This window comes from Empidonax traillii, unplaced genomic scaffold, assembly GCF_003031625.1.
Source record: "Empidonax traillii isolate 1590-97213 ecotype Southwest subspecies unplaced genomic scaffold, ASM303162v1 scaffold1356:size330773, whole genome shotgun sequence".
Lineage (NCBI taxonomy): Eukaryota > Metazoa > Chordata > Aves > Passeriformes > Tyrannidae > Empidonax > Empidonax traillii.
The window spans coordinates 278,409-290,192 of record NW_020956549.1 but is presented as its reverse complement, the minus strand read 5'-3'; the positions used below and the strand labels follow the sequence as shown (position 1 = coordinate 290,192).

At 59.9% G+C, this 11,784-nt stretch overlaps 2 protein-coding genes and 1 non-coding gene across 5 annotated transcripts in view; 2 read left to right on the top strand and 1 right to left on the bottom strand.

The window, feature by feature from the left end:
• LOC114069759 (discoidin, CUB and LCCL domain-containing protein 1-like) overlaps window positions 1-4,976 on the top strand; it is a 9,543-nt gene extending 4,567 nt beyond the window's left edge. Inside the window, exons 2-14 of the mRNA XM_027906774.1 lie at window positions 158-400; window positions 774-825; window positions 1,012-1,084; window positions 1,206-1,339; window positions 1,481-1,518; window positions 1,630-1,824; window positions 2,464-2,585; window positions 2,668-2,836; window positions 2,947-3,039; window positions 3,201-3,291; window positions 3,434-3,471; window positions 3,633-3,749; window positions 4,426-4,976. Coding sequence (XP_027762575.1) covers window positions 158-400; window positions 774-825; window positions 1,012-1,084; window positions 1,206-1,339; window positions 1,481-1,518; window positions 1,630-1,824; window positions 2,464-2,585; window positions 2,668-2,836; window positions 2,947-3,039; window positions 3,201-3,291; window positions 3,434-3,471; window positions 3,633-3,749; window positions 4,426-4,790 — 1,730 coding nt within the window. The 3' untranslated portion in view covers window positions 4,791-4,976. The remainder of the gene's footprint in view (window positions 1-157; window positions 401-773; window positions 826-1,011; window positions 1,085-1,205; window positions 1,340-1,480; window positions 1,519-1,629; window positions 1,825-2,463; window positions 2,586-2,667; window positions 2,837-2,946; window positions 3,040-3,200; window positions 3,292-3,433; window positions 3,472-3,632; window positions 3,750-4,425) is intronic.
• Window positions 4,977-5,485: 509 nt separating this feature from the next.
• LOC114069780 lies at window positions 5,486-5,615 on the bottom strand. Its single transcript, XR_003573828.1, has one exon. It is a non-coding gene; the product is annotated as a U11 spliceosomal RNA (small nuclear RNA).
• Window positions 5,616-6,017: 402 nt separating this feature from the next.
• On the top strand, window positions 6,018-11,560 carry TAF12 (TATA-box binding protein associated factor 12). 3 transcript variants are annotated; one of them, XM_027906776.1, is made up of 7 exons: window positions 6,041-6,109; window positions 7,128-7,273; window positions 8,392-8,643; window positions 9,296-9,373; window positions 10,053-10,167; window positions 10,334-10,422; window positions 11,076-11,560. In XM_027906776.1, the coding sequence occupies exons 2-7, from the start codon at window positions 7,205-7,207 to the stop codon at window positions 11,109-11,111; spliced, it is 639 nt and encodes a 212-aa protein (XP_027762577.1). In that variant the 5' UTR covers window positions 6,041-6,109; window positions 7,128-7,204; the 3' UTR covers window positions 11,112-11,560. The 3 variants fall into 3 exon arrangements, with proteins under 3 accessions (XP_027762578.1, XP_027762577.1, XP_027762576.1); XM_027906777.1 differs by lacking the exon at window positions 7,128-7,273 and having other exon boundaries at window positions 6,018-6,109; XM_027906775.1 differs by lacking the exon at window positions 6,041-6,109 and having other exon boundaries at window positions 6,696-7,273.
• Window positions 11,561-11,784: the final 224 nt, after the last annotated feature.

Sequence of the window (11,784 nt, the reverse complement as noted above, 5' to 3'; positions counted from 1 at the left end):
TCAGGGTCCTGTGGGGTGATGCCACATGTGCCAACCCTGGGCAGTGGGGGATGTGGTGGCAGGTCCCCATAAGGGCTGGTGGCCGCTCATGCAATCCCAAGGGACATCTTGGGGTGCCCCCCTGGGGCCAGAGACCCAAATGCCTGAGCTCCCCCAGCCCTGGCGAGGGCTGAGCCGGGGGAGGTGAAACCCCGGGGTCTGTGTGCCCTCACCTGTCCCCAGGGAGCCCCAACCCTCTCCACGGCCCCGTCCCTGCCGGCAGGGCCCTACTGCAGGAACTCGGTCCCCTCTGCCCCGCTCCTGGTGACAAACTCCAGCTCTGTGACCGTCCTGTTCAACAGCACCAGCCACCGCTCGGGGAGAGGCCTCCTCCTGTCCTACGCCACCTCTCAGCACCCAGGTGAGGGGGGCATCCCCTGGGGGGGCAGAGACACCCCCCAGGATGTGTCTTGGCCCATGGAGGGAGCTCCTTGCTGACCCCTGGGTGTGCCCTGAGCTCCCTGAATATCCATGTTCTCCCTGGCTGGGGGCACAGCATGGGAGACCCCCGGGTCAGGGGGCACCCCAGTACCAAACAGAGCCACTCTAGATGGTGGCATGGCTGCAGGGACCAAGGGGCCACCTCTCCCTGCCCCTCCAGACATGGGGATGGGGGGGGCAAAACCAAAATGTGGAGCAGGATTCGGTTGGGAAAGGCATGGGAATGGGCAGAGGTGGGTGGGGGTTGTGGGGTGGGTGGGAGTCCCTCACCCTGGGGTGTCCCTGCCTTGCAGACCTGGTCTCCTGCCTGGTTCGAGGCACCCACTACACCCAGGAGCACATCAGGTGAGTGGTCGGGGGGGTGAGTGGCCCTGCTTTGGTGTCCCCCACCGCGGCAGTCCTCATCAGCCCTGGTTTCATCCCCATCCCTTTCCTGGGGCTCTTGGGGTGCAGCTGTGGTGGGATGGGGAACAGAGAGGGTGTGAAGAGGGGGCAGAGCAAGCCCTGACCCCACCTTGCCATGCGTTTCAGCGTGTACTGCCCCGCGGGCTGCAAGGACATCCACGGGGACATCTGGGGCAACCCCAGCCAGGGCTACCGGGACGTAAGTTTAGGACAGCCCCCAGCCCTTATGGCCACTGCCTGGCACCCCCAGCAGCCCCTAGGGGGTGGGTTGTGCCTCGGGGTGCCCTGTGGGGGCTGCCCTGACCCCTTGCCCCCCGCAGACCTCGGTGCTGTGCAAGGCCGCCGTGCACGCCGGGGTGATTGCGGACGAGCTGGGCGGGCAGGTCACGCTGTCCCGGGAGAAGGGGATCACGCTCTACGAGTCGGCCTTTGCCAACGGGCTCCACTCCAAAAGGTGGGTGAGCAGGGGCTGCACCTCACACCCGGCTGTGGGACCCACCTGTGCTGTCACACGGAACTGCCACCCCTCAGTTTCAACCCCCTCCCCCAGGGTTTGATCACCAGTCTGATGCTGCCCCCGCTTCCCTCCCCACAGGGGATCCCTCTCCGAGAAGCGACTCATATTCCACAAAGGTAATTTTTTGTCCCATTCCCCCCGAAATTAAGGCACTATTTGGGTTGCAAATCCCAGTGCCACCCCCATGCCATGCCTGGTTGAGTGTCCTGAGTTCCTCCCGTCCCCAGCCTGTGATGATGCGCTGGAGGTGGCCGCCTTCAATGCCTCCTCCTGGTGGCACGAGGTGGATGGGCTGGGCCAGGTCAGGGCCTGGGTGGCCGAACGGGCAGCACTTGGCACCGCCGGCCACTCCTGGGCAGCTGAACCCAGCACCGAGACCGCCTGGCTGGAGCTGGACCTGGGCACCCGCAGGAATGTCACAGGTGAGGGGGACAACAGCTGCCCGTGTCCCCGTGCCACCCTGGGCACTGTGGTGACACGGTGCCAGCCCCGCTGATCCCCACAAAACCGCACCCCCACGATTCCCAGGATGCACTGGAGCTCCTCGTGCCATGGTTTTACTGGGATGCAGAGCAAACCAACCCCCCCCGGCTGTGCCCTGTCCCCCTTTTTGTCCCTCCCTCCCCCCCCCACCATCCGCAGCAGTTTCTGGGACGAACAAGTTAATATTATGCTCTTGCATCTGGTGCCAGCGAGCGCCTTTTGTGCTTCGGAGCCTGCCCAGAGCTGGGGCTTTGTGCGCCGGCGGCCGGCCAGGAAAATGGGCACATTGTCCGCCCGGAGGCTGGAGGAGGGAGGAATGCGGGGCTGGCAGCCGGGGCCGGAGGTTATCAGCTGCTGGGAGCAGAGCGGGAGGGGGTCCCTCACTGGAATCTGCCACCCAAACCCCCTCCCGGGGTCAGAGGGACCTCCCTCTGCCGGGTGATGTCCTGCCCTCCTCGTCCTTTCCCAGCTGGGGAGTGGGTGTCCATGAGATGGGGGTTGTTCCAGCTCTGCCCTGAGCTCATCCCCAGCCCTGCCCCCCCCGACTGACAGCGGGGACCCCCCTCCTGCACCCCCAGGCATCATCACAAAGGGCTCCTCCGAGCAGCACGACTACTACGTGACGTCCTACCGGGTCTCCTCCAGCCGTGATGGGAAGAACTGGAAACCCTACAGGGGCAGTGCCAGCCAGGAGGACAAGGTGGGCATGGAGGGCACAGCAGAGAGGCTGAGACCCCCCTGCCTGTGGATATTCAGCTTTGGCACCTCTTTGCTCTCTCCAGGTCTTTGAAGGAAACGCCGACAGCCACGGGGAGGTCTCCAACGCTTTCATTCCCCCCATCATCGCCCGCTACGTCCGTGTCACGCCCCAGAGGTGGCACCAGCGCGTGGCCCTCAAGGTGGCCCTGGTGGGCTGTCCCCTGGCGCGGGTCCGCGCCCCCCGGCCCTACGGTGAGCCCTTCCTGAGGATCCCACACCCCCCACATCCTGAACATCCCCTGCTGGGACCGCTGTCTCCCCGGTGCTGGTCCCACAGTCACAGTCCCCGCTCTGCCCCGCAGTGCCCAGTGTCCCCAAGGAGGTCCCTGTCCCCACCAGCCGCCCGTCCACCCACACCTCCATCCCCGGCATCGCCCTGGACCCGGAGAAAGCAGGTGGGTGCCATGGGGGGCACAGTGTCGTCTTGTGGTGCTCCAGGTGCCACTGGGGCTTCATTCCCCTGTGACAAAACGTTGATTTTCTCCTCTGGGGGCCCTGGCTGGGCTCCTGGCACCCCTGGGCTCCTGGGGTGGGCTGACGTGCCCTCTGTCCCCAGACTCCACGCTGCTGGTGATGCTGCTCATTGGGGGCTTCGTGCTCTTCTGCTCCATCCTCCTGCTCCTGGCTTTCCTCTGCCACAGGAAGAGGTGGGTTTCATCCTGCCCCTCATTTTTCCCCAGCATCATCCTCCCAAAATGCGGCAGCTTCATTCAGCTGCTCGCTCAGTGGGTGATGGTGGGCACAGGGTGCCTGGGACCCCTCACCCCATCGTGCTTCTCCCCTTGGCAGGAAATCAGCAGCAGAGCTGAACTGTGGGATCTCAAAAGGTAAAGGGTCCCCAAGCCCTGCCCAGAACCAGGAGTCCTGTGTGCCACGGGGTGCAGCTGGTTTGACTGCTGCTGCTGCCGAGCCTGGAGCCATCCCCTTCCTGGGGGGACCTGTCCAGGCGACAGCCTGTGACAAACAGGGATTTCTGCTCCCTGCCCAGGGTACCCCAAGCTGGAGTCGAGCCAGGTGTGCTCCCTGCAGAGCCTGCAGCCCCCCAGCCTGGCCTCCTTCCCCACAGCACCTGCACCAGGAGACCTCAGCCGGACCCATTCCCCAGGTAACGGGGACAGTGGGGTGCAAACAGGTCCCCCACCCCAGAGTCAGGGCCATGTCTCCCCCACTGCACCCTGGGGACACTCTGGAGTGTCCCTTCCTCCCCTTCCTGCTCTGGTCCAACCTCTCCTGCATCTCAGTCCTGTGCAAAAGGGAGACTCTATTGGGGCATATTATTTTATAATAGTAGTAGTAATAATAATAATAATAACAACATAATAATAAAATAATAATAAACAATAATAATAAATAACAAAAATAAGGATAATAACTGATGATAATAACAGCAATAACTATACTAGTAATAATAATAGCAACAATAACAATAATAAGGGTAAGAAATGACAGCTATAATACTAAATAACAGTAACGACAATAACAATAATAAGGGTAATAAGTAACAGTGATAATAATATTAATAACAATATCTGATGGTAATAATAATAATAATACCCTCAGTCACAGCTGTGGGTATTGGAGGGTGGCCAGGTGGCACCAGGAGCCCTTCTCTGTGCTGGGGCAGAGGGATGTGGGGTCCAGGGGGTGGGCATCCTGCCCCTGGTTTTGCCACAGCTTTTCCCAGCCCTGGGGGGGTCCAAACGCACCCACTTCTTTTCAAAACCCACCCCACCCACCCGTCCCAGCTCCGCAACCCCCCTGACAGCGCAGCCCCGTTTCAGAGTACGCCGAGCCAGACCTGGTGCAGGTGAGCCCCAGCAGCCAGACGGGTCCCTCCACCTTCAAGCCGCTCCTGGACGAGGGCTACACGCTGCCGCTGGTCCTGAGCCACTACGACGTGCCGGGCAAGCACCACGAGTACGCCGAGCCGCTGCCCCCGGAGCCCGAGTACGCCACCCCCTTCAGCGAGCCCGAGCCCCCCGGGACGCGCCGCAGCCCCTGCGGCATCGCGGGGCTCCCCGGGTGCCCCCCGGTGCGGTACCGGATCCCCGCCCCGCGGCCCGGGGAGGAGCGGACTGGCAGCCCCTGCCCCGAGGGGTCCCGCGGGGACTGTCCCCTCGCACACGTGTATCACGAAGCCTTGTGAGGAGGGGGCAGCACGGTACCGGGGAGGGGAGGGGGGTATGCGGGGGAGGGAGCTTCCCCCGCGGGCCCCGGAGGGCTTTTTTTAAAAGAATAATCCTATTTAAATATATATATTATATATATTTATATAGATAGATGTATGTATGTGCTCCTCCCGCTGGTGCGGGGTGTCACAGCGATCATCCTAAGTCACCCACGGGGTCCGGGGTGTCACAGGGGTGGTGATTTCCCCAGTCTGAGGAGTCACCGTGATGGTCCTTCTGCTCCTGCCTGTTCAGGGTGTCACAGGGACCGTCCCGCCTGGCTGGGATATTACAGGCACGGTCCTTCTGCTCCCACCGGTTCAGGGTGTCACAGGGACCGTCCTGCCTGGCCGTGGTGTTACAGGGATGCTCCTTCTGCTCCTGCCGGTTCAGGGTGTCACAGGGACCGTCCTGCCTGGCTGTGCTGTTACAGGGATGGTCCTGCTCCTGCCGGTCTGGGGTGTCACAGCGATCATCCCGCATGCCCGGGCTCTCACGGGAATCATCCTGCCGGTCCGGGATCGACCCGCACGCCCGGGCCACCGCAGCGACTGTCCCTCTCTCGCCCCGCGGGTGTCCGCGTCTGAAGGATGGATGCTCTCCCGGAGCCCTCTGAAGCACACGCTGCCATCCCCTCTGCTCCCCCACTGTCTGTCGTTCACCGCGGCCGTGCCGGGGCGCCGGAACAGGCGGTTACCGGCGGGCCCCCCCTCACAAAAATTGTGCTTCCGAAATCTCTTGATGTCGATTCCGCGAGGGCGGCGCGAGGCCCCCCCGTGCCACGCACGGCAGAAGCCCTTTTTAAAAGCTGTGCTCGCGCTCGCCCCGCACTGGAAGGCGCCGGAGCACCACAAGGTCAGGGCGAGGCACGGAGACGATTGGCTGCGGATCTACCCCGTTATCCTTTTTCTACAAGTTTCCTCCTTTTACCCTCGCCATTTGTGTTGCTTTTCTTAAGAAAAACAACAACAACAAAAAAAACCCAGCTCAGTTTCAGCGCCGTTCGCCCCCCCCCGCCGGCGCTATGCAAATCGCGCGCGGGGCATGCTGGGTACGCCGCCTTTTCCCTGAGGCGGCTCAGAGTTGGGCGCGGGGGGCGCCTTTGGCGGGAGCGCCTCGGCGCGCGCGCGCACGGGCGGACGCGCCCCCGATTGGCGGAGGCGAGGGCGCGCGCGCACGGGGCGGACGCGCCCCCGATTGGCGGAGGCGCGGCCCCCCGGAAGCGGAAGCGCCGCCCCGGTGTCGGCGGAGCGGGCGGGCGCGGCGGGGCCTCGGAGCGGCTGCGGGTCATGGGGAGGTACGGGGGGGGACACCGGGCGGGGCTCACGGAGCCTCCGGGGGGGCTCCGCGCGGCTGCAAGTTGGGGAGAGAGCCCCGAGGCGGGCGCGCTGCGCGGTGTCGGTGTCGCCCGGTGACCTTCGCGCTGCCCCCGCGGCGCCCGGCGCGCTCGGCACAGGGAGGGGAGTTCAGTCCATCCCTGTCGGGGTGGTGAGTGCTGAGAGCTGGGGGGTTCAGCCCGGAGGAGAGAAGGCTCCAGGGAGAACTTAGAGCACCTTCCAGTGCGTAAAGGGGCTCCAGGAGAGCTGGAGAGGGGCTGGGGACAAGGGATGGAGGGACAGGACACAGGGAATGGCTTCCCAGTGCCAGAGGGCAGGGTTAGATTGGATATTAGGCAGAAGTCCTTCCCTGTGAGAGTGGGGAGGCCCTGGCACAGGTTGCCCAGAGAAGCTGTGGCTGCCCCATCCCTGGAAGGAATGGGAATCCCAAGGCCAGGTTGGAGCAACCTGGGCTAGTGGGAGGTGTCCCTGCCCGTGGCAGGGGGTGGAACTGGGTGGTCTTTAGCATCCCTTCCAGCCCAAACCGTTCCATGATTCTGTGGTTGTATTTAGATATTGGTGAAAATCATTGTGATTGGTGGAAATGGGAGCCCCCTGAGCCCTCCAGGGAATGTGCTGTTTGGCATTAACGTGGATTTTAGATGCAGCTCTAACCTTGTACTACCCCAGAGCTGAACCAGTCCCAGTTGTCACTGCCCCCAAACCTCCTCCTGCCCTGGAGGGAGCTGCTGCTGTGGGGCCTGGGCTCACCTGCTCGTCAGCAGGCACCAGGATACTCCATTTCCTGGCAGAAGGAGGAGGAATGTGGCCATGTATTTCTTCAGGATCCCTTGGGATGCTCCTTCTCTGCAGCAGCCACTGTGTTACCTGTCAGAGAGACCTTTGGCCCTGCAGCGAGGGCAGCGTGTGAAACTGCTTCCTCTCAGCATCTTCTAAAGGATGGGTGATACCAAAAAAAAATATCTGGTGTTCCTGTAGGATTGGGAGTTGTGTGGAAGAGGAGGAGGCCAGAGTAGGTCCCGCTGGCTGGTGACACCCTGGGAAGGCTGGGGGCCATGGCCTCTGCACCCTCTGGGCCCACAGCAGTTGCTGATGTAATTAAAGATCTAGACACTCAGATAGCTGTAAGTAAAACGGGGCTGGCATGTGGGATTTGCCCTGGGAACCTGCTCATTCCCGGGGGTTTTGTGCCCAGGGATCTCGGCAGCGCCCGGAGGGTGCGGAGAGATCCGGGAATAAACCGGCAAACCCACTCTGTGCTTCTCCCCCACGGCTCTGGGGCTTTCTGCCCCAGGGTTTGGGCCCTCCCTGCCCTGCATGGTGGGCAGGAATTCCTGCTGGGTGGATTTGGGGAGTGAGGAGTGGGGTGAACAGCCTGGGATCAGCCCCAGCTAAAACCCAGACTGGAGGTCCCTCCTGGTCCTGTGCTGAGCTCCTCGGCCAGAGGGGCAGCTGAGGGGGTTCAGGGTGTGAGTGCCGTGGTTTTCCATCGTTAATCCAGCTAAAAATGAGCTGGAGACTTGCTGAGGGCACTGCAGGAGGGTGTCTGGGATATAAATCCCTGTCTGCAGGTGCATGAGTGTGCCTTGGAGTGAAGCACTAAAGCAGCTGCCTCTGAGTGTTCCCGTGTGCTTTCTGGTGTGGGTTCAACTAATCCAGACTAACCAGGCTGGCTCTGATGAGTGGGAAATGTCTGTTCAGGGGGCAGACACTGTGTGTGAACATCCTGTAAAGCTGGTTAAACAAACTCTTCTTTTGAAAGTTCAGCCTCAGCTGCCGCTTTTCACCCACCTCTGTCCCCTCCACGAGGGGTTTTGCCACCAAACCCTTCCCTGAACTCTCCTTCCCTGTGACAGGCCCGTCCCTGCTGGTTGTGGCAGCGGGAAGGGCAGGCTTTGGATGAATTTGCTGTCGTGGAGCAGTGAGGACAGAGCAAAACTTCACCCAGCCTGGGCTTTAGAGCCTCCCAACCTTGGAACAGAGGAGGGGCCACTCAGTCTGTGACCAACAACCTGAGGGGGTGGGTGGGTCAGTGCTGCTGTCACTGGCCTGTGCTGCTGGGAAACTTCATTTTCCACACACCAGGGAAGGTTTTCTCGTCTGCTTAAACATCACTTCTCCCTTCTTGCTGTGTCCAGAGACTCCTGGTCTTCCATAAACTCCAGTTTTCTCAGGACAAAACCTGTCCACCCCACTGAACTCCCTCCCTCCCTCTAACCCTGGCTCTCCTTTCCTTTCCCAGTTGATTGGCTTGGGTCCCCACAACCCCAAGAAGAAGCAGGACCTGGACAAGCTTTATGACCTGAAATCTAAAGCCCAGCAGATTATGAACCAGTTTGGCCCTTCTACCTTGATCAACCTCTCCAACTTCTCCTCCATCAAGCCAGAGCCAGCCGGCACCCCCCCCCAGAGCTCCATGGCCAACAGCACCACCGTGGCCAAGATGCCTGGAACACCCAGTGGAGGGGGCAGGCTCAGCCCTGAGAGCAACCAGGTAATTCCATCCCTGGCTCCAGGACAACAGGGGTGATGCTCAGCCCTGCCCCTGGCTCCCTTCTCGCTCCTCAAATCACCAGCAAGTACTTTGTGTCTGTTGAATATCAGTCACTGAGTGAGCAGAGCTTCCATCCAGATCTTTTAAGACTCAGCATCCTGTTGGCCAAGCCCAGTGTGGTTTCTGCTCCCTGCCACCTTTGGCTGCTGCCCTGGGATAACCCAGCACTCCCCTATCTCTGTTTTCCACGAGCAGCACTAAAGCTGATAAGCACTAGAGCCATGGAAATACTTCCCTCCTGCCCTGAGCAGAGCTTTAGTCACTGATAGGTTGCTTACCCTTGTTGTCTTCCCCTTAAGACTTGTAGTTTTGCCTTTCCCCCTCCCCTTGCCAGCAGCATTTTGGTGCCAGTTTAGTGCTGGGGACATTTATCCTGGCAGCTGCATTCCCCTTTCTGCCCAGAGCAACCCCTGGTGCTCCAAAATGACTCCTTAACACCTGATATTCCTTATCCCTGCCATTCCTGAGCTGATAGACTGTGTCAACAGCGTGACTCGGGCCCTGGGGGCACGGGGGAGGGGCGTGTTTGTGGCTGTGCTGCTGTTTTCCTGGAGCAGGGCAGTAAATCCTTCCTCTTCTCCCACACCCTCAGGTTTTAACCAAGAAGAAACTGCAGGACCTGGTGCGAGAGGTGGATCCCAACGAGCAGCTGGATGAAGATGTGGAGGAGGTGGGTGACAACCCACGGCAGGGGCTGCACAAAGAGCTCATCTAGGTGTTTTCACAGGCATTGTCACGATTCATTTGACACCTCTGTGCTCTCCTGCAGCCTTCAGCCATCCCTGCCTTTCTGTGTCCCCAGTGCCAAAAAGGCTGTGTTGCTGTGAGGTAACAGTCCTGGGGGAAATACAGTTTGGGGCACCACAATATAAAAAAGATATAAAGCCATAATAGAGGGACATAAAGAGGGACACAGAGGTGGTGAACGGTCAGGAGGGGCCATATGAGGAGTGGCTGAGGGCACTTGGTGGGCAGCTCCGATCTCTGCTCTGGGTGAGCAGGGACAACCCCCAGGGAATGGCTGGAGCTGTGTCAGGGCAGGCTCAGGGTGGATCTCAGGGAAAGGTTCTTCCCCCCCAGGCTGGTTGGGCACTGAACAGGCTCCCCAGGGCAGGGGGCACAGCCCCAAGGCTGCCAGAGCTCCAGGAGGGTTTGGACAACGCTCTGAGGGACAGGGTGGGATTGTTGGGGTGTCTGTGCAGGACCAGGGCTCGAATTCCACAATCCCTGTGGGTCCCTTCCAGCTCGGAGCATTCCACGCTTCGAAACACCAACTTCTGAGGGCTCGTTTTCATCCTTCCCACATAATTTGAGCTGACCAGGCTGGTTGTGGCCCCTGTTCCCCACAGATGCTGCTGCAGATCGCCGATGACTTCATCGAGAGCGTGGTCACCGCCGCCTGCCAGCTCGCGCGGCACCGCAAGTCCAACACCCTGGAGGTCAAGGACGTCCAGTTGCACCTCGGTGAGTGAGTTTTACAGGTATTTTTTCCCCTCAGCTGAGTCCCAGGGGCACTTCCCGAGGTCAGGCTGTGGTGCTGGGCTGGATAAAGCAGGGCTGCCCGTGGTAGGGGGTTGGAGCTGGATGAGCTCCATGGTCCCTGCCAACCCAAAGCCTTCTGTGATTCCAGAGCGCCAGTGGAACATGTGGATCCCGGGCTTTGGTTCCGAAGAAATCAGGCCCTACAAAAAAGCCTGCACTACAGAAGCTCACAAACAGGTAAAGGGGCCCTCAGAACGGTGGGAATCACGTGGCTGATATGGGGAAGGTGGTGAAATTGCGGCCTCCTCCAAGTGGTTTGGGCTTGAAATGACTCCCAGAGCCTCCTGGCCTGTTAGTGCAGAGAGGGTCGAGGTTGCTGTGGCTCCTCTGCAGTGCTGACTGTGCCCTAAGAGCACAAATCTGAGGAGCTTGGGAGGGTTAAAACCAGCTGGGAGCTGCACACAGGCACTTCTCAGCTGCCCCTGGCAGGTCTGTCTCTGTGCACAGGGACTGAAAACACCCTTAATTTTGCTTTAAACTGAATAAATCCATTGCTTTTGAAGTGCACAGTGAGAGCCAGAAGGAGCTGCCCTGCAGAGCTGGAGGATTCCTGGGTGATGCTGCAGCTCCCACTGGGCACAGAGGGGGGGCCTTGAGGTGGGGTTTGATCCTGGTGCCCCGGGGTGCTGAGGGGAGCAGCACAGACACTTCCCTCTCCTCTGGCTCCAGCCTGGGACCCCATCAGGATTCCAGCAGACCTGACAGACCTGTGTGGGAGCAGGTCAGGCAGCGTCCCCGGAGCAACCCGGGATGCCTCGCTCCTGCAGGTTTGGGCAGTCACCTGCTCTGAGCTGCTCAGCTTCCCACATTTTTCCCTTTCCTTGTTGCAGAGGATGGCACTGATCCGCAAAACCACCAAGAAATAGCCCCTGGGCAGAGCCGGGAGATGCCGCCAGTGCAGTTTGGGATATTTCGCCTCTCCACTGAAGCCTCCACGATGTCACCCGTGGGATGTTTTGTTTTTTTTTTAATGCTTTACAGAGAAGCATCTATTTTTTATTAATGGTGCAGCAATATCTTGACTCTACGAGGAGATCTGCCAAAAACACTCTCTGCCCCTGTCCTTGTTCCTCCTCAGAGCGCGACGCATCTCAAGGAGAGACTTTTATTTGTGACTTGAAAGTGGTTTCTCGTGCAAGAGATTGATTACCCAAGGGACAGAGAGTTTGGTCGTGTGTGGGACAGTATTAGAAGCATCCGTAGGGGTTTTTGTTTCCTCCTTCCTGCCCCCTTCCTGCTCCAGTACTTTGTAATGTCAGTGTTTATATAAATACTTGGCGTTTGTTTTACATGAATAAAGAAATTATTAATCTAAGCTCCTGGCACGGGCTCGTGCTCTTCAGGCAGCGCTGCAGAGGGGCGGCAGCTGAAGCAACGGGAGCTCCCAAACCCCCCTGCAGCCACAATCTTGGAGCTCTCCTGTCTCTGCAGCCGCAGTCCAGGGCAGGTTGGCCACTGGAATGTGCAGAGGACGAGGGTGCCTCAGGGTCCTTGCAACGTTCATTTCACTTTATTGCTACGTTATTTCCCTCTCCTTTC

Excerpts from the sequence above, each read along its gene's own strand:
- TAF12 (XM_027906776.1), top strand. The coding sequence starts at position 7,205 with ATGGCCTCTGCACCCTCTGGGCCCACAGCAGTTGCTGATGTAATTAAA. Across the intron at positions 8,644-9,295 it reads TCAGCCCTGAGAGCAACCAG|GTTTTAACCAAGAAGAAACT; the intron begins GTAATTCCATCC and ends CCACACCCTCAG. Across the intron at positions 10,423-11,075 it reads CTACAGAAGCTCACAAACAG|AGGATGGCACTGATCCGCAA; the intron begins GTAAAGGGGCCC and ends TCCTTGTTGCAG.